Source organism: Colossoma macropomum, unplaced genomic scaffold (genome assembly GCF_904425465.1).
Source record: "Colossoma macropomum unplaced genomic scaffold, Colossoma_macropomum, whole genome shotgun sequence".
Lineage (NCBI taxonomy): Eukaryota > Metazoa > Chordata > Actinopteri > Characiformes > Serrasalmidae > Colossoma > Colossoma macropomum.
Window position 1 is genome coordinate 2,018,536 of NW_023494802.1, and position 21,903 is coordinate 2,040,438.

Below are 21,903 nucleotides of genomic sequence, written 5' to 3' on the forward strand. Positions count from 1 at the left end.
CAATAGGACAGGCCACAACGAGGTGTGGAAGGTGTGACAACCTGCTTGGGTACGTTCAGGCATGAATTTGTACTGAAAACAATCAGAGGAAGTATCTCTTTCACTTACACTAACTCATATACACCCAAAGAGGCATAGAAACTACTCAGAGGAGTTTCCTCAGTAGGTGTATCATGGTCCAGCAAGGGTGTAGCACTGGATTATCGACAGCTCTCACTGAAATACACTGTTCTTTATGACTTAATCTGTCAGCCTGTTTCATCAGCCTGCACAAAGTCACACACAGTCATTCCTCAGATGATTTATGCTTATAGTTTAGAATATCTTTATTTACTTTCCCCTTATCTCAAATGTAGTCATGTTTATTATCTGCTTCTTTAGTTTTGTACTAGAGCTATGAGGCTAATTACAATCCTGTTTCCAAAAAAGTTGGGACGCTGTGCAAAACATAAATGAAAACATTATGCAAGGACATGTAAATCATTTAAACCTTATACTTAATTGAAAATAGTACAAAGACAACATATCAAAAACAAGAATTTTTTTAAATATAGGGGCTTTTTTGGAAAGTAGGTTGTATGAAAACATATGTTACATAGCTTAAAGCAGTAGTAGCGCTCATGTTGAAGCCTCATTTCTGTCTATGTAATCTCAAATAGACTTGCTTATGTGGTTTGACAGTGTTAACTGTTAACTACAAAAATGGAAAAAAGAGAAAAATAAGGTTTCAAGCTATGCTAACATATTTCTGTCCATTTTTTAGATAACTGCAGTTCATTTTATCTCAAATGTAGCCAATTAGCCACACATTTCATATCTTCAGTTAGCATTGTGCAAAAACAGTTGCATGCTGTTGCACTTTTTAGCTTTGTGATGTACATTTGTGTAATTTTATAGATAACAGTGTGTTAGCCACATAACCACTATAGCTGCTGTGCAATTGTTGGCTAACAGTCATACATTGTTAGAAACCATATAAGGAAATCTATTGCAGATTACTTAAAAACTTAGTCTGAGACAGATGTGTAATGATGTAGGCTTGCAGTTATAGCACCATGCTAACAAGCAAGCAAAAGCTTCCATTACTTAGCTACAAAAGCCTTGTAGCTCCCGTGTAAAACTAAAGAAGCAAATTTCAGACAAACATGTCTTGGATGATTGACAACATTTGGGGTAAAAAGGACTTTGCCTGAAGAATAACTGTGGTTATGAGTGCATGCAGGCTGATGAAACAGGCTGTCAGGTTGAGTCAGGAAGAGCAGGGCATTTCAGTGAATCGCATGAAGATTTCAACATCAGTCAAGTGACTAAGAGCAATGTTTGATGTTTTAATAATGTGTTAATTTTTAACTGAGTATTCATTAGAATGGATGACATTTGCCTTTTCCAGTTATTTAAAAGCACTGCGAAAGTACAGCATATAGCTCTGAGTTTTTGAGATTTTTAATATAGATTTAAATAGTTTTGATCAATTTATTAATTCATTTTCAAAAGATCAAGCTGAGAGGTATTTTCATAGCTTTTTTTATTTTTTTTATCAAGGGTGCCAATAACTCTGGACTGTAGTGTACTTGAGGGGAGTGCTTTCAAATATTTGACTCTACTTTGGTAGGAAACACAATATGCTTTTCTGGGAAACTGAATGACCCTTTCTCATTCTGACCCCTCAAAAACAAGAGGTGATTTTTTTAATAAGTAAACTTTCGCTCCCGAGTGGCGCAACCGTCTAAGCGGTAAAAAAATTAATAATAAAAAAAATAAACTAAAAAAAAAAAAGTAAACTTTCGGGTGACCATTACATTGCCTTTACTGTCCATGTAAGACCATTGTTTGAAAATGCAGTCACTGAGGTGGAGGTTTTTATGATCAACTGATAAATTGATGAGTGATGCAATTAAAGTCAGGAATTACAAGGCCTGTTGGGATGTACGTGACCAAGCCACAAAGGTCACTTGCTTAACCCCTTACACTCTGAGGTTTATGACATCTCAAGGCCTATTATTGAGTTACTACATGGAAAACAATTCAAACTGACTGGGTTATTCGTAAAGAGGACATATTATGCTCATTTTCTAGTGTTCATGTTTGTATCTTTGGGGTCTACTAGCATAGATACACATGTTTCAATGTTTGAAAAACACATTATTTTTCTCATACTGTACATATCCATTCACCCTCTGTCTGAAACACTCTGTTAGAACTCCTGTGTCTTTAACTCCGCCTCCCGATGAGCCCAGCGTGCTCGGATTGGTCAGCTCACCCACTTTGTTCGGATTAACCGCCAGAGCAGTTCTGCCCCTACACGTTCCGCCTCTGTCCTGCAGTCTACAGACAGACCCTGCTCTCCTGAGCAGCTGTAAACACCGCTGTGGCTGTTCTTACAATGGCATTGGTTCTGCCGTATCAGTTTGAGTCCAATCAGAACAAACACTTCCAGGCCTCCAATAATTGCTGTGCTCTGTGCTAGGGTGTGCCAGGCTTGCTCGTAAGTGGGCAGTAAGGACTGTGTTACGAGATTGCGCCATCTTGTAACAAAGGAAAAGGGGTGGAATTCCAAGAATCTTTAAACATTGAACATTAAATATGTGAATATCTAAGATAAAGACTGAATCTTCAAATTTGTAGATCAGCATGCCTTTACAAGGTATGAGACTAAAAGGCTAAAGAGGTTAAGGCTAAAAACCATTGACTTATCCTTCATGGAATGATTTACAGTGAAACCCAGGTTAGTGTATTTGTGGACAGTCCAGCGTAGGAATTCTGAGGCCTATTAAAAAGACCAAAGTCAAGCGTCAAGGGCTTTTAAATACCTGTAACTGCTATTGGCTGGCAAAATGCTGCATACCGACCATTCTTCTGTGGTTGGCTAGATCATGTGCCATGGAGATCAAAGCCCCTCCCTTGCTGAGGAGAGTGATGAGAGGAATGAGGAGGGGGAGGGGCTGGGCAATATTTACAAACACTCCTTAAAGAGACAGGCGCACATTTCACTGGTGGTAGGATTCACTGGCTGGATTATATTACTGACACTGGAAACACAGGATGATATAACACCACACAGCTACACAGCCAAGGCTAACCCTTACAAGTCATAGATATCTGTGGCCATAATAAGTGTTTCACAGCTCACTCAAACAAGCAGAGAAATTGTGTGGAAAGTGTAGATTGTTTTTGGCAGAAATAAAAAACATGCTAAACAGCCAAAAATTGCAAAGCTCAAATTCGCCAATGCAAAAATGAATCAAATGTAAATGTCATTTATGTGACATACTTAATCACATTGTTACATAAGAAATTATATTTACATTTGATGTATTTTTACATTGACAAGTTTAAGCTCTGTATTTATTTTTGCTGTATTTATTAATTTATTATGGTAAATGTAATTCTATATTTACATAATTTCAATCACACTAAAAAATTAATAAATTTAATTTTTAGACATAGTCCTTAGACGTATAAGTGGAAAACTGTAGCGCATTAAAACAAGTGCCAATTACTTAATAAGAGAAAAAAATATATCCACTCTATTTCTTTAATATGCCACAGAACGGAAATGGGGACTCACACTCAAGTTGCACGTTGACTGACTCTTTACTCAGAAACTGAAGACTCGTGAAATTTCAGACAGCATAGCAGCATCAAAACACAACATATGCTGGTTTTACTGCTGGTTTTTCTAGCAGGGAGAACCTTATGTTTCCAACCCAACATGTGTGACTTTGCCTGTTAGCTTTGCTACAGTTATGCACAGTCATTACTTCAATAATGTTTCAAATAAACTTTCATTACAAAAAACCTGTCAGGCTAAAGGACAGAATGAAGCACTACAGAAAATGCTTAAAGGAAAGAGGCAAAACAACAAACATGTAGCAACTATGCTAGCTAGCACAATAGCTAATTTAGCTGAAGTTGTCCACTTATATAGCCAAAGTTTTAGTAAATTACAGATCAATTTCCTTCCAACATATTAAAACTTCAGCTGAATATACCTGGAGCTATAGCTATTAGCCAGCTAGCTAACACACTTGCTATCTAAACTACAGGCTAACTGTAGCGTTTCAGTTCTGTCCTTTAGACTGAAGGTTTTACTGTAATGAGTTGTTTGAAACCTGACATTTTTTTAGTACAATGTAATCCCTGCTGATAGCACAGGTCTAAGCTGGTTTATGCTGGTTAATTCTGGTCTATGCTGGTTTATGCTGGTCTGGTGCTGGTTTAGCTGCTCACCAGGCACAGTCATGCTGGTTGACCAGCATACCAGCATCGAAAACATCACATATGCTGATGGTGACCAGCATATTAACTTCCATTGCTCCTGACCAGCATACCAGCATCCAAAACACAACCTGTACTGCTTTTGCTGGTGACCAGCCATGCTGGTCTATGCTGGTTTTTCTGGTCAGTGATGCCTGCAGCTAATAATGAGACTAAAACTAAACTAAAATCCTCTACTCAGACTTGATATTTGATTCGCATAAAGTAACTTCCAAGATTCAGTGTTGACTTTCCCTTCAGGCTTCAGTGTGTAACTTTATTTTGCCTTAGAATGAGTCCTCAGGTCAGGAGAAGTGTCAGGTTATTTGTGGTCAAATCTCTGTCATGACCTGATGAGTTGAATCATGCATGTTAAATGAGGCTAAGCGCTAAGACCCCTGGTTGGGGCAGTTTAGCCAACATTAAGTTAACAGTTATCCACATCAACATAATAAGGCTAATTATTCAATAACTACATAGTAAATGATTGACTTATTTTCAAGTTATAGGAGTGAGGAATAGCAGTGAATGTTAAAGGGTTAAAAATAGGTTAATAATAATTATTCTACAAAATCAAAGATCAGAATTGTCCAGGCTATGGTCTTTTCTCTCTTTCTTCATAGATGAGAAAGCTGGACAGTGAAAAGCCAGGACAGGCTTTGAACTTTGGTGCTAGTGAGGAGTTTGGAAAAATAAACAAATGGACACATCCAAATTAAGCCTCACACCTCACTCAAAGCCCAGTTTGAAGCTCTCTTGTTTTGGACACTCATAAGCTGGAAAAGACAATACTGGTCAGAACAGCTGAAGGTAAAGAAGGAAGAAGAGCAGCAACAAGATGGAAGGAGATCAATCATGAACAAGCCATTAAGACATCTGAAGCACCAAACAGAAGACAGAATATATTGGAGAAACACTATCAATGGTCATCAGGTCAGCACCTATTACCTAAAACAATAATGATGATGATAATAGTAACAAATAAATAAATAATACTGTAATAAGCATTGTACTAAATAGTAATTATTGTTTCTTTTATGAACAGTGTGTCTTTCTCAAACCCAAAGTTGCTTTAGGTTTATGGATTTATGTGTTATTATACGCTTTTAGAAAGATGGTTCTTTAAAGGTTCTTTAGTAAAGTAAATGGTTCTATATAGAGCAATAAACACCCTTTGCATGATTATAGGGTTGTTTGCATTGTGAAATGTTCTTCAGATTGATTGAGAATGTAGTGTAGATGGTTCTATATAGAACCTTTTTGAAAAGGGTTCTATACAGTACCAAAAAGGGTTCATGTCTATGTTTGGGTTTGAGCTGCCTGCATTTGTATTTATTTATTTCAAATTTATCTTAAGTTTAATTATTGCTTTTATTTCTTAACTGAGTCTATTCTTTGTAGTAGTGCCCTTGCGAGCTGTTATGTGCTGCTGAAACAACAAAATTTCCATCTGGGTTTATTATTAATGCTTATTCAGTAATGATACGGACTACAATGCAAATTAGCTGAGCTATTCTTAGGTTACAGAAGTGTGTAGTAAAAGTTTGAGTTTATAAAATATTGTGTATATCTGTCATTTATTCAGCACACAAACATGTCTAAACAACATTCATTCGTACTCAGTATGCACAAACAAAGACCAACATCTAAGCAAGATTCGTTGTCATCAGCTGCCAGTAAGCTGCAGTGTCCCACTTTACCTGACACCCTTCTTCAACTGGGGATTGTAATATGACATTTTAATGAGCACCTCACTTGATTAAACAACCAAAGGAAGAGCCCTGACCACCCCTCCCCCTCCATCTACCTTCCTACACACTTGGAGCAGATGGTTCTTCAAGGGCTCTCTAGTAAAGGCAATGGTTCTATAAGGTTCTTCTATTGTTACGACGTTCAGCTTTTTGTTGCTACACAGAACCGTTTACAAAAAGGTTTCCTAGAACCATATACAACACATTCTTTATCAATCTGAAGAACCATTTCAATATGCAAAGAATCATCTAAGCATGAAATGGTTCTATATAGATTTTATGGCTCTAAATAGACTAAAGAACCCTTGAAGAACCATCTTTTTTAAACTGGCATTCCGCCAGTTTTTCTAAATTTCTGAATAGTGCAATCCTTGAGATGTAAACATTGTCATGGTTTGTATGAAATGGTTGATTATTGTAGAGACTCAGATTTCTTTACAGTGGTGGTGATAGGAACCAGGGGTCACCATCACTACAACACAAATATAGCTATTTCATTTGCCATCTAAAACCACCAGTGAACCTACACTTGTCATCTTAGTTTTTATATACAATGTCTTATATATAAAAGCCTTGCATGAACTCCTCCAAATTAAAATAAATGGATTAAAATACATTTTAAGCTGAAACTTTATCACAAATCTATCATAAAACAATGTGTTATGCATTAGACAGCGTATATATCTAAACACTTCATGTAATAACTGTCTGTGAGGGAGCTTTTAGAGGTGGACATCTGGTTCCTATTACCACGACTATGAACAATTCTGACTTTGCAGTTTCTTTAGAAAGGCACATTTCACTCCAAACCACTCTGAATTGTGTTTTCATTTCAACCCTTTAACTATGCAAAAATTCTGAAAAATCGGCGGACTTCCCCTTTAAGTGTGTACCCTTTCTACCCCAACCATTCTGCCCCTGGAGCTCGGCTGGGACCTTGTGTAACGCTCTGATTGGCCCAGAGCGTCAAATGGGCGGGGGCTTGGGCGGGGCTACGAGCGCTGTGATCTCACAATCAGCTGTTTTGTACGTTTCTATATTCTGATCCGCGGATCAGCTGGGCGAAGCAATAACACCGCAAAAATATCTGCAGGGAGAAGAAAAGGGGAAAAACAACACAGGCCGTCAGGAAACAACGGAGGGATCCTTGCAGATATCATGATCTGAAGATCGTGTAGTTTACAGTTTACACTTCTTCTGAGAAGAAAGCCTTTTTTTGTTTCTCCCTTATTTTTTATGCTGGTGCACTTACTAGGCTACCTCACAGAAAGGCTACCTAAAGCTGTGCTTTAAGATCTGTGTTTGTTTTTTGTCCTGTCACGTTTACAACTCGATCGTTGTCGTTTTCTCGCAAAGGCAGGTAAGATGGTGTTGAATCTAAGTTTCTTTGTTCCTCTGAAAGCAGACTGGACTGTGTGTTTTTATTCTAATGCCATTCTTTCTCCAGGGCTGTGTGCAATGTTTGTGTTTTATTCACCGTCTATGGAGAATCTAACCATACATGGATGTATTTCATTTGTCGACCTGCCTTTTATAGGTCATCATTATAATCCTCATTTCGTCATTGCATTGCTCTACAATAGCCCCTCTGACATCAGATTTTGGTGGGGGGTTGGCTGGTTTTCAACACCCCCCTTATAATTCAGCCACGGTATGTTTGCTTCAGAAATAGGAGAAATAGGCTTCTTCGTGGAAATCTGATATATGGCAATATACGGAGTTCAAATATATGGATATCCAACCTATAATGGACGTCTATGTGACCTATATGCCAACTTATTTGAAACTGGGATATATACGTCAGCATATACAACAATATATGATAGAAAGCATTAATCATATATGGATGTCCACCCACCTATCGGATGGTCCATATATAATACATATATGTACACTACATATATGACCATTTATTTTGAAATATGTGTCTAACCCTGCATGATATATATGCATATATGGCAATATATCAGATTTCCATTTTGGAAAATAGTAGAAATAGGCGATGATAGATGTACAACATCGACTCATTAATCGATTGATGTTGCCTATCGGCTTCGTGTGGACCCCTAATCTGCTTTTCCTGGGTGGAAATATTGGTATTATAAGCATAACCGTCTCTCTGGTTGTATGTTAGCTAGGCTGTGTATGTATTATGGCTGATGGGTTTGAGGTCAGTGTTAATACTGCTGATCCGAGCTGTCATTGCTGTGACCCTTTTCCTCTCAGCTGGAAGAAAATTCACCCCCTATTTACAGCCGCTGCTTTGTCAAATCGGCCAGTTTTATACTTTGTTTAGAATTCATTCATCGTTTCGACCATCGCTGGACAGTTTTTTTTTCCAGCTTTTTCCTTTTTTTCCCCCCGTTCAAATGTAAACACTGCTGGTTGCCCCTCGAAATGGTGCACCAAGGAAACCAAAGGGAAGCGATGTTGTTGTTTTCCTCCTCCTAAAGGCGCCTGGCGCTCATACTAAACATTTTACAAGAGCTTAAAGTCGAGATTAGGCCTTAAAAGTCTCCATTTTCCAGTTTTAAGCCCGACAGCAGTCAATATTCCTGCAGCTTTTTTTCCTTTTGTCGTGTATTTTTCCGTCCTCCGGTCCCGAGAAGGCGGGGCCAAGCTGAAAAAACGACGCCGGTGACGTCAAAGCGTTTCGATGCGCCCGCCCACCGCCGACGAAGTCCCGCCCACACTGAAAGCCATTCAAATAGATGCTAGGGTTTCCCAACAATGACTGTATTAACCCTTTATCTGGAGCAGCGGCCTGAAAGCTCACCTTAGTACGAAATACTGTCGGTTGAAATAATGAAATAATCGCTTAAGTAGGGACCCAAAAATATAAAAAAAAATCCATGTAGAGCTGCAGTGGAACTGTACATCCAGGATCTATCAGCATAGGAACTGAAGAACCGAAATTCAGGTGCTATTCTTTCTTTTTGGATACTCTTCGTCGAAAACAAAAAGCTAAAGCTACAAAGTGAGATGTGTGAGCCAAAGTAAAGCAGTGCAGGAGCACAACACAACAGAATGAGATAAAAAAAAATATATATTTATGACTAATGTGGAACTAAGCTTTGGAAAAAAAGTAGGATCCATCCCTTGCACAGAAGTAAAAGCATTATAGAACACCCAGACATTGCTAAAACCAATCCAGTACATGGAACTGAGTATATTTTACTATTAAAACAGGGAGTCACTAATATTTTCAGTATAGCTTGACTGTAAGACCAAGAGTGGGATCTATTATAGCCAATTCAAATGTCACCTGGGTATTTTTGCTATATGTGAACTAAATCTATGTCCTTTCCCCTGTTTAAGTAATAAAAATACATTTCTTCGCACCTTCAGACACAGCAAACATGAAATTCCAGATAATTTAATTGGAACGTATGAATAAACTCGAACAAATGCAGGAAATGCACTCTCAGGAGAGTGAGTTACGGAACTGACACATGACCCAAGCCAAAAACTAAGCAGTGAAAGAAAAGACAGCTTTGTTTTTTGTTTTTTTTTGCTTTTTTTTTAGGGCAGGAGGGAATCACATGAGAATGAAACTGTGTATGAGCAAGCTAGCATGAGAAAGTAATTGCTAATGCGCCATGGATCTAAAATCATTAATCTGAGGTAAAAACACATCATAGATGTGAAATTTGTTCCAGCCTATGCATATTAGACAGATAGTATGGAGCTAGCCATGGTGCCAGCTTCAGACCTGGCCCTTAAGTACAGTAGGCCTGCTTTGTTAATATGAGCGTCCTCGTTTTGTCCTGTTACTCATTCAGGAAACACCACCGTTGTCTTTCTTCCTAGGCCTTTATCTTTCAAATGTGTCTACTTTGAGCCAGTGGTACTTCTGCCAATGTTCTAGTTCCCACACATGGACAAACCTCCTGTAACTTCAGCAAAAATGACATTTTAATTTGGCACTAGAGTCACATAATATCAACAGACTGAAAGGTGACCTAACGCACCCTCAGGCCTGTATTGTCTGACCAGTGTCAAAGTAAGGAGTGTAGGTTTTCTTCTTTAGAAAACAGACAAGAGTCGATGTAAGATGCAAGTTACATGGCCTGATGGCATAACTTAATTTTCTGTGTTTATTTTTCACATTTTCTGTGTTATGTGTTTGTGGTACACTGTTATTGGCATGTCAGTGTGTCCTTTGCCACTACATTATTTATAGTGCTCGGCCTTTCTGCGTGACTTGGGTCAGCCACCTGGACTGTCTGACTACTTTCCTCTTGAGACACCTCTCCTGATTGGTCAGTTTCTTTTTGCACAGTGGAGTGAGCAGGGCTTAGAGATTTTGTTTGCACTCATTGACCCTTCAGTGAGCACTGTAAATAAAGTGAATGAAACTGTTTTCTTCTCCTTCCAGTGAGCTTTTCTCTAGAAAATGGGGCTCCCCCTATGAAATGAAATACACTGTTTTATGTATTATGTATTCCATAACATAAATAGAATTATATTGCAATATGTGTGCAATGCAATGCAATGTATGCAGTTTTTATTTTGGAATATATTTATGAACATAGAACAATATATTCAATTTTCAGTATATTTCTTGCTTTACTACACCTACTGGTTTAATTTACCAGTGCACTCTTCAATATTTAAAACCTTTTTTCTCTATCCTGTGTGGCTATAAATGCAAATTGTCTCTTATTTTAATGCATTAACCATATAAAAGTTTTCAGATATCTCTTTTACATGTGTGCTTGCCAGAAGAAGTTTAAATGGTAGGATGTTTCTATGCCATTACAGTCTGTGGTCTAACACTAGTCCTCTACGTCCACATTCACGAATACAGATTTTAAAATGTCACGTTACTTTTACTGTCAAGCAAAAAAAAACGAAATGCAAAAGATCACACATCAAGACAGTAGGGTCGCTTCTATGTGACCTCTGGCAAACGGGACAATATTATCTGGAAAAAAATGCACCATTAAATATGGTTGCAAATGCGTGATTGTCTTTCTTCCTGGTGTTGATAACAGGGCTCACAAGTTTTATCACAAGTTTTCTTTACCCACATGAAAAGACCGCCGCCCATCTGCTCTGCTCAAACTGCATTGAAGTGGCTGCAGTTGATAACTAATGATGAGCTCTGTGAAAAAATGATCAAAGTCTAATACTCTAATACTAATACTTCCAGAAAGCCCAGTGAGCCTAGAGTTATGTATTTCACATAAAATTGGTCCCACTCACTGGAAAGCAAACCATTACACTGTCCACTGTCAGTTCCTAGCTATGCTAGTGGTTAATCTGACATTTTCTGAAGTCCTAGCCTGATTGGATATCTTTCTGTCAGGCATTTCAAGAATTTAACCCTTTGCAGAGCTTAAAAACAACAATCACGAAGGCCGCGTGGGTTCCCAACTGGTATGAATGTATCTATGCTAGATGTTGCTTTGCTAAAGTAGTACTTCTGACACACTTTCTTCAGTTGTCTGCCACGTGGCAAAGTCTCCCTCAAGTACCAATTGGACATGTTGGAAATAGACTGTTCTCACCTGCACAGCTGGGAATACTAGTTCTCTTTTTTTTTTTGGATCTTCAGATCCAGAGCTATTTCCAGAAGTAGTAGAACTGCTAACTCCAGTTTTGGTAATTTGCTAACCCTGTTAACAGCACTAAGCTGGTTTATGCTGGTCTTGTGTTGGTTTAGTTGGTCACCTAGCATGGTCATGCTAGTTGACCAGCATACCAGCATCCAAAACACAACATATGCTGGTTTTGCTGGTGCAAATTGCTTTTTGTATCAGGTAATTTAGGATTCTTCATTCCATTCAGCTGACAAAACAGTGAGATTTGGTATCTCTTCCCTCTTTTTCCCCTTCAGGCCTTTGCAGTACAAGAGAGACCATAAATTTGCACTTCAAAAGCCCAGCTACTCTTCCAAGACTCCTTCATCAACAAGGGCTTGACAAGCGAAAGAGGCCAACACACCGTGCTGATCACTCTCAAACTGCCACTGAAGACCAACAAAATTAGTACCTGTAAATAGATTATTACATTTGTTTTCTAAGAAAAACACCAAGGCAGCTCTCTCTCAGGACATCAACAAATCCTGCCCTTTGACCTCTGTGGCAGCAACCATGTTCCAGCGGCTCAGCAACCTGTTGTTTGGAGAGGTGGAGGACGTCTCCGCCGAGCTGAATGGACCCAAGCCCTGTGTGTCCGAGGCTGATGAGGAAGGATGGCTTTTGGTCAACTTACCCGGTGAGTGTTCAGGGGGGTTTTGGGTAGTGTAGTCCATGGGGCCATATTGTAGTTCCATGTACCAAAGCAGCAATGCTGTGGATACAGGGTTAAAGATCAAAGAGTTAAAGAAACAGTCAGAAAAATCAAGTTCATGCTCTTACTCCAGATGTTTGCTTCTTGGACTTCTTGGACTTATGTAACAATTAAGGGGCATTCAGGCCTAAAACTATATTTTATTTGTTTTCTGTAGCACAGCATTATATTTCTCAGCTTGATAGACTTCATCAACTACAAAACCCAGCAAGCATTGCTCAAGTACATCTTATTGGGAATCCTTGTAGACTAATAAATACAACCAAGCTAGCATACATGTAACTCTTACCTCAGTTGCTAAACAAAATCGTAAAAAAAAATATCTTCGTTCACCTTAAAATGGATGCCAGAGACAATTTTTAACCATTTTTACACAAGTTTCTAACCTTTTAACCAGAGAGCAGAAACCAAACTGATGTAAGATGTCTAAATACACAGGTAGCTTTCATGCTAACTGTAGCTTTTAGCATGTTGAGTCATTTCTGTCATTTGAGTAATCTGTATGCCATTGCAATGATGTTTTGAAGACAGTTACTACAGAAAACAGCCTGTGCCTAAAAATACGACCTAAAGCAGTTTTCACGATACATCAGAGGGTTTTAAAAAAAAGGGACCACTGCAGTATCACTGTAGGAGATGAGTAAGCATGTTTACAACAGATGTAACAATAGTCACAATTTTCAGGTTGGCCAGAGTGTCTCTTTAAAGGAGGCCAATAAGCATCGAGCCAGCTTCAACCCATGTTAGGTTATTGAGTAATCTCAAATAGACTTATTCATGTCATTTCTGACACTGTATGGCATTCTGTTATCTATAATCATGGACAAAAGACCAGACAAGATGGCTTCTACTACTTTTAGCTATGTGACATGGCCTACTTTTGCTAATTTTTATAGATAACACCATAGAGGTGTGACATCTTCTTATATAAAAATCATCACCCAACATATATGAAACACTACCTATATTTAATAGGTACATGATACTAATGGTAGTATTCCTATGTTTTATGTCTTGTTGTTTTTTTTACCTCCTCCCATTCCCCCATATTTGAATCTTGAATCCTCCCACTGGTGTGTGTGTTCACATTATACCGGCGTCCCCTACCCGCATGGCTTCATTTACTGTGGTTCCACTTACCGCACCCACCTCTTTCTATTGATTTGCTCACATTCTATCCCTATTACCCCTATACATGTTCTATACACCGCCCCCACTTCACTGTGTGCCCAGGTAATGGTGACTGTACCATGTTGGGCGAGGATGGGGCCGAGGCACCACCAACAGCGCAGTCCCTTCCCAACAGTGAGTGTCAGAGGGCGGAGTCTAAACATGTTCCAGCCACGCCCCCTCGGATATGTGACCCCGCCCCTTCCCCACGTAAAAGCCGCAGGACTAGAGTGGCCAAGGCTAAGGCGGCATGCCCCCCGTCTCCCTGCTCCCCCGACTTCCCCCTTTGCCCTAATTCTCCCTCCCCTGTTGGGTCAGTAGGAGTGAATGCGATGTCCAGCCCCGCCCACTGCCCGCTGGGCTCCGCCCCCGTGTCGCCGGGTTCCCGTAGCGACTGTAGCAGTGGCGGCAGCGGGCTGGAGCGGGGCAGCATGGACGAGAGCTGGTTTGTCACCCCTCCCCCCTGTTTCACTGCAGAGGGAGCCACCGCGGAGGCCAGCCCGATGGAGGACCTACTCATCGAGCACCCCAGTATGTCCGTCTACGTCTCCCCCGGAAACCTGTCTGTGGTGGAGCAGAGCACGGCCAGCCTGACCAGCAGCGTGAGGTGAGCTTTGAGGTCACATAATGTCTGATTAGTCCACATCACTGAGGCATTTGGTGTGGATGCACAATTATATCGGGATCATATTGGTATCGGTGGGTGAATACTTTTTAAAAATTATACAGACGTTTCAATTTGACTGGTAATTCAAATCAATTTTTGATGACATATTTATTGTATTGTGTGGTATTTACATATTTAGAGTTCCCACAGTGGTGCATCTCTAGTATTTGCATTATAACTGCAACAAATGATCAAGTTATCAACAACGTTGATCATGGAAAGACAAAAGCATTCTGTATGTCTATGATCTATAACGATTATTCCCACAGACTGTAATATATTAAAGGAAATACAGCAGGCAATAGGCACAGAACTCCGGAGAGGCTGTGAGATGGCTATAATTTTCTGGATTGTCATCTTGAGATCACAAGATAATTAAGTCGTGATCTCAAGATAGCACATTTTGTTATCTCAAGATCACAAGATAATTAAGTCATGATCTTAAGATAACAGTCCAGAGAATTATAACTACCTTATGGCCTCTCTGGATTTCCATAAATATGGCTTCCGTTTTGTTGCACCATAAAAGAAGACATTACTTGTTGCACATACAAACTTTGAACTATGCAAGTATATTCACAGACACTTACGCAAACATGCAAACTCAGAAATGCAAATTGGTGTATTTACATTGAGATGCAACTATCTGCAGACCTGTAGAGCCAGCAGCAATTCCAACTAACAAGTTGTGCTAGCGTAACACTTAGATAGCTAGTGTTGTACAAAACATAGATATTTAGTGTTGTACCAGAGTAAAACATAGACAGCTAGTGTTGTATTAGCATAAAACATAGACAGTTAATCTTGCACTAGTATCCCTGCCAGAAAAAACAGCAAAGACCTGCATAGCTGATCACCAGCAAAATCAGCACATGTTGTGTTTTGGATGCTGGCGTGCTGGGTCATGCTGGCTGACCAGCGAAACCATTACCAAACCAGTGTAAACCAGTTTAAACCAGCTTGAAATTCATGCTGGTCTAAACTGCTTTTGTCAGCAAGGATATCCAGTGTTGTACTAGCATAACAATTACATAGCTCGTTAGCTAGTATAACCCGTTAAACTGTTTCAAGCATCATTTATTTGAAATAACAGTAGCTAGCTAAGACTTTAATTTGTCTTGTAAATCATGACAAATGTGACTGCAGGTCTAGAACTGCTGCTGGCTCTCTAAGTCTGCAGACAGATGATGAACACTCCTCCTCTCAATCTTTCTCTTTTTCTCTCACTCTTTCAGCAGGATGTCTGAGTCAGTGCCACCCCCTGCGGTCAGGAGCAGCATGCCTCCCAGGATGGCCCGAGGAGCGGCCTGTCAGGCGGTCCCCCTGGCCAAGGTGACGCAGGTGTCCCGTGTACAGAGGGCCAAAGCCCGCGTGGAGCGCCGCCACTTGGGCCGCAACCGCATGCAGCGCCAGAACCGCGTCCGCGAGCAGATCCCACGACACACCGCTGGCGCCCGCAACTCCTTCCTGCACCAACCGTGCCAGCGCAGCCTTTGCCACTGACCGGCCCCTGGGGCAAAGCTTCACACTGAGGGCATTATTATAAATACATAGTATCTAGGAGAGGGGTGTCCAATTCCAGCACAGTTTGTAGCTGATATTTTCCTGCTCTTCAAGCATATTGTAATTGGAATAGTTTTACCTGGGGAGGTATTATAGTTTAAGATGTTAGCGATGTGATTGACGATGAGATTAGAGTAGTGAATGGCCTTCTGTTACTGGCTGAACTCAGAGCTCCCTGAGTAATAGTAGTCCTGTTCTTATCCATCTTACCCTAATAACAAAACATAGCATTGTGGGGTGTTGTTATTGTTATTGAATGTGTTCTGTGGACGTGAACGGGGACATGAACACCCATGCTATGACCATAAGTCATGCTATCTGTGGGAGATCGGTGAAATTGTGCAGATACTTTTTCTTGTACCAGTTAAATCCCACAAATTACATCACATAAACTCCTCTGAAAGCACTTGAATCCCACTCGAGCAGTGCTTAACCTGGCAACTGACTGCTGAGTTGAGCATAGAAATCACCAAACTGTGCTGAAAAAAGGCCATCCAGGCCCAGAGCTGGACACCCCTGACCTAGACACACCACTTGTTGTCTATTATCATCCACTGAAATTCTTTCCTACACCACAGCTTTTATTTTTTAGCATTTTCATGTTTCTTAGAAGTGACACAGGTAGAGTTAGCTTAGCCCACGTTAGCCTAGTCCAATTTACTCTGCAGCTGTAACATGCCAAGCTAAAGCAGGGTTTTTAGCTTATAGTGCTCAAATCCATCCATTAAGATCTCTCTCTCTGTCTCTGTCTCTGTCTCTCTCACCCCACTCATGTAATCAGCAAGAATTTTTCGTTCGGGTGGTTAGGATGGCTCCACGTTAAACAGTAGCAGCTTTTCCTCATATCTTACGAATACCGTTCACATGTAGAGTTGCTAAACTGTCAAGAAGTGAGCATGGCAACATAAAAAATATTAAAAACAACAGGACATCTATGTGTAGCAGGGCCATCCAAAAAAGTTACACCAACAATAACACAGGGTCAGTACAGGAATGGACATTGAAATGATTGAAATGGGTCTGAGGTTGTAGTCTCATGTCCTTTATTTGCTTTCATGTTTTGTGTTGGAAAAGTCCATTTTTCTCTTTTCTTTTTTTTGGGAATTTTGAAAAGAGGAAAGAGCATACCGTAGAAACGTGTTGCTATGTGGGCAGAACTTCCAGCATGGAAAAAGGGATGCACTGAGGAAAAGTAATGCACTACATTTATTTCATTCAAAAATGTACATCATTTCCACATAAATAAAATATATCACATCAACACTAGTTTGCCTTTCAGTTTACTTACCTTTGGCAATAAGCGTGTTTATGTGATATATTTTAGTAAAATTCAATGCATTACGTTTTTCAGTGTGTGCTTTTACAACACACAGAATGAAAAAAGTAAGTACAGGAAGGTGAGAGCGAGAATAAAACAGATTAAAGAGGCCTCGGGCGTGTTGGACAGAATCAGGGTTGATGGGGAATCAGAGAGGATTTCATTAAGTAAGTATTGTAGCCCACTAAGCAGCCTGAGTAGGCCTACTTAAACAGTCTTATGGTAGCAGCTTAAGGAGGAAATCCCACCAAAGAATGAAATTTTATAATTGGTTTGATTCTTTAGCGCTTTACGTGTTTGATTAATTTTGTGGGTGGGGTTTCCTCTTAAAAAACCCAACAAAATGCTCAGAAACAGGTTAATGTTACTCTTCAGTATTTTGTACCTCATCAGAAATGACTTGAGTGTCACAGCATATCAGCATCTAATGGAATACTCCAGAGTTTTGGAGCAAATCTGTTTTGTACGCTCCATTACCGTGGAAAAATCATTTTGACACATTTCCCTGAAGCAGCTGGCCACTGGCTTCAGCTGTGAGTTTTGGGTCAGCACTTTTTTTTGTTTTACTGGGCTGAAAAAACACTGGAGTATTCCTTCAAGGTTATATACTTATATGATTGTCAGTATATATTTCGGAAGCGGTCACAGGCTGCTGTGGGTTACAGGGTGAGTTGGCGTATATAGAAGGTGCAGGACGGTATAGATGGCGACTCTTTATTTTGTTTTATTATGTTGAACACTGGCAGCCAAAAATTTGATTCAAATGCAGTGATGTTTACTGGCTGTTTTTTTCTGTTCAGTTCTGTTCATCCAGCTGTCACAATCCAGATGATGGAAATAGAATTATAACATGAGCTGATTGATAAAAATCATTCTTAAGTACAGCTGAACCATTGATATATGAATCAGTGGGCTGCACACATTTCTATATTTATGCTACACGCTTGTCCATGCTAGCAAGTTCTTGAATTTTTAACAACAATATTTTTAACAAGTTCGACAGAAATGCGCTTGCATAAGTACATTAGGATGGAGTCACAAGAGAAAATAGTGTGGCAAAGTTAACGAGTCCTTGTTAAAATGAATATTAAAATGGACTTTTACCTCTGATGCCACATAATAAAGTAAGGAAATGTAGCGATCACTGCAAAAAAGTACATTTGAGCGATTTTTTGGCTACCAGTCTAATTTGGATAATATTTTTTTCTTTTAGATCCACCACAAGGCCTCAGACCCCATTTCTGTCCCTGTCCTGTGAGCCCTTTTTCAGCATCAGACGGGATGGCTTAATACCCAATGCTCAGTCGCGCTACAGAAAAATTCACTGTGATCAGACAAGAAAAACAAAACTATTTGATGTCAAAGTTATAGAAGAGGCAAGATCATTCAGTTCTCATTTGAACCATCTGCCGTTACACTAACAGATTCATTTTACACTCATGCACTGTAACACCAGAGTGGGAGCATGGCAGGAAACTTTAGCGTACCGAAGCTAACCAGTATACATTTCAGTGTTAGCAAAGATGTTCTCACTAGCTAGGTGGATAGAGGAGGGAAAAATACCTCTGCACACTTTTCCACATGCACAATCCATTATTTTACATCGCTCAGTGTTACCTTCCTGCCATTTTTGAACGTTATCCTCCGCGTTTTGTGCGCTGGCTTATGTGTAGTGTCAACGCTAATAGATTTACTATGGTGCTGAAGGTATATGAACATATACTGCTATTTGTAAATCGTTGAGACTTGGATGTAAGTTTTTGCACTGTCTTACATTTTATGGTGAATCAACGTTTTTAGCTGTGTGCAATTTTCTCTCTCAACAAAACAGCTACAGGCGGCGAATGTGAGGGTGATGCTAATGTGCATGAGCTAGGAAGAGTCCAAAAGGATGACTTATTTTAAATTATTTGCATTTATGTATATAATGCACAGTACAGTGTTTGAATGACGTGTGTGTTTATGAATTGCTTTAGCGCTAAACGATGTCACCACCTTTCGACTGCAAAACCAAGTTGGTCCAATCATACAGTGCCCTCTACTGTGCGTTAGCGTGAAGTGAACCTACTTTTTTGAGTTTTCTTTCTCACAAGGTCCTGTCACATGTCTGTCGATCCACCTTTTGGCTAAAGAGAGTGAGCGTGTACCTGATTATCCACTTCCGTTTTCTTTTTATTATGTTATACATGCAACAAACTTTCCTATTGACTGCTCACCTTCAAAGATGTCAATGTAATGTTATACTTAAAGAAATTAACAGAAAACTAATATATATACACACATATATCCCAATTTTTCTTTATGTTTTTAGATTTTTTTTCTTCTTCTTTGAAAAGGACTGTGTACTTCGCCTTTACTCTACATGGATGAATGTTGGGGTGGATCTCTCGGGACGTTTCCTATCAGCGTCAAAGGGAACTTTGTTAGATTGTTCCCTAGAAAGACACTTATTGTGTCTGTTTTACATGGTGCTTCTCACCTACTGGCACGCCTACATGACGGGCCATAGGTGCGTATTGAGGAAATGTAGTGTATCATGTCCCATGGTGTTATGAAAACTGAGTTAAAGGAACAGCTTGACCAAACATGCTAATGTGGCTAACAGCGAATGGAAAATTATAGCCTTTCAGCATCACATCATGTGCATAATGCTCAGCCCACAAATGCGTTCTTTATTATGTATGCGTGTGAGCCCTACTGAAAAAAAAGCACAAACCAGAATGGACTGGTCTATACTGGTTTATGCTGGTCTTGTGCTTGACTGATTTTGGTTTAGCTGGGAAAGATTGCCAGATCATAGTATTTTTTGTTCTGAGGTAACATTAGCATGGTGGCTAATTCATCAATGCCTAGTTCTGTTTAGGTACGACAGTCGTAGCATTTAAAACTTGAAACTCTGATCATAAACAAAGAATGCTACAGTTTCTCACAGGTTGAATGGGATTTTTGTAAAGCTTACCCAAATTAGCAACATTAGCTATGAAAGAACGCGTTTGTAGGAGTAGCAACATTAGCTCCAATGGTGGCTGTTTGTTTCCACTCAGTGTTAGCAATAGCAACATTAGCTTTTTTGACTGAACTACTCCTTTGAGATGCCTTCACCCTCTATTGAGATCCATCATCGTTCCCTTTTGCTATTTTTGGTCTTGTTTTTGCGCACTCCTGGCCACCATTGTCCTCTGCCGATGTTGTTATTGTCCTTTTCTTTGGGATTTTATTATTTCTTTCTCTGTGTGTATATGACTAATGAAATGTGTGGGTATAGAGAGGAGAGTTTGGGGTAAATTTGAGTGCTTAGCTGATGTGATGTGCGAACCTAGAGAGGGAGGGTAATTTAAAACATATAATGACACGTACTGATAAATGAAAACTAAAGTAAAAAAAAAATATATGTGCTTGTATTTTTATCTCATATTATTAGAACAGTCGTTCACTTTATTATATTGTCGAAAATAAAGGGGGTGGACCATCAGACGAGGAGACGGCGAATCCGCTCCGTTCCTCCGTTTGGTTTTGGCGCCCTGAAACTATGGCAGCTTTTGAAACGTAGGGGTTTACCTTTTAGGGGGAATCCTCTTCAACGAGTACACCCCCTTCACAAAAAAATGACAAAAAAGTACAAATAGAATATATTTAAAAAATTGAATGGTGTATCTGATATCTATGGTGATTGTGCCTTTCACTATTCTGCATGGTTTTTGTGATTTGCTGACGTTTTGATCCCCTCTGTGTGGGCAGTGGTCCAGAAGCAGTAGTAGAGACCTATGCAAAAATACCAGGATGGGGTTCCAGCATCCATTCAGAAATGCAGGTACCAGACAAAAAAAGAATAAAAGAAAAAACTCTCAGGATGAAAAGCAAATCTTGTCTCCTTTTTTCCACATGAGATCAGATGTGTGTATACAAGCACAAACACACAGCGCTGTGCAAAAGGCCATCTGAGAATTTTTTAATAGTTTAATAATTTGATAATAAATAAATTTAATAATAATAATTTTATTGTACACTCTCAGAAGAAATGGTACTAAGCTGTCACTGGGGCAGTACCCCTCTTGTCACTGGGGTGGTACCCTCAAGGGTACATCTACCCTTTACCTTTACATACCTTTAGTCAGGGAACATAATTGTATTAAAATCCATTGAAATGATATTTTCTAAGTTGTATTGACTCCACACACCTCGTCTCGTCTCCAGGCTTTTTATTTTATTGTTCTGTTTTAAAACATTCGTTTATGAAAAGGTACAAATATGTACTTTTCATTTGGAAAAACTTATTTAAGGTGCACAATTGGACCTTAAAACTACTGTTGTACTTTTGAGGGTACATTTACATTGTTTGTACCTTGATGAACCAAAAATGTACCATTTCTAACAGTGTAAAAAAGCACTATATAACATTAAAATAAATCTAATAAACATGGATTTAGTGAAAGAGCAGGTGCTTTTTTGAGCAAGTAAACATTTACTGTCCATATAAATAGCTTTAAATATAAGGAACCTGTTAGAACACACCTACATGGCACAATTATTGAAATTGTATCAGTAATGAAATTAGGAGAACTAAGAACTAGTTTTGGTAAACATAATTGGCATAATCGTTTTAGAACTGCATGTACACTTTTTAAAAAGATGGTTCTTCAAAGGTAAATAAAATGGTAAATGTAGAACCATGAGCACTCAAAGAACCCTTTGTATGACTAAATGGTTCTTTGTATGGTGAAATCGTTCTTCAGATTGATGGAGAATGTGCTGTAGATGGTTCTATATAGAACCTTTTTGAGAAGGATTATAAATAGCACCAAAAAGGGTTCGTCTATTGTTACAAGCTTGACATCATAACAAAAGACCCTTTTTGGTGCTATATAGAACCATAAGTAACA

The 21,903-nt window shown here is 39.3% G+C and overlaps 1 protein-coding gene across 5 annotated transcripts; it reads left to right on the forward strand.

Moving 5' to 3' along the window:
• The first annotated feature begins 5,009 nt into the window (after positions 1-5,009).
• Positions 5,010-20,880, forward strand: LOC118822861 (tumor protein p53-inducible nuclear protein 2). Of its 5 annotated transcripts, XM_036592176.1 has the most exons (5): positions 7,025-7,368; positions 11,851-12,007; positions 12,102-12,230; positions 13,539-14,082; positions 15,378-20,880. In XM_036592176.1, exons 3-5 carry the CDS (start codon positions 12,107-12,109, stop codon positions 15,643-15,645), a joined length of 936 nt encoding a protein of 311 aa, XP_036448069.1. In that variant the 5' UTR covers positions 7,025-7,368; positions 11,851-12,007; positions 12,102-12,106; the 3' UTR covers positions 15,646-20,880. The 5 variants fall into 5 exon arrangements, with proteins under 5 accessions (XP_036448072.1, XP_036448069.1, XP_036448073.1 ...); XM_036592179.1 differs by lacking the exon at positions 7,025-7,368 and adding an exon at positions 5,010-5,190 and having other exon boundaries at positions 11,851-12,230; XM_036592180.1 differs by having other exon boundaries at positions 11,851-12,230; positions 15,381-20,880.
• The last annotated feature ends 1,023 nt before the right edge of the window (positions 20,881-21,903 follow it).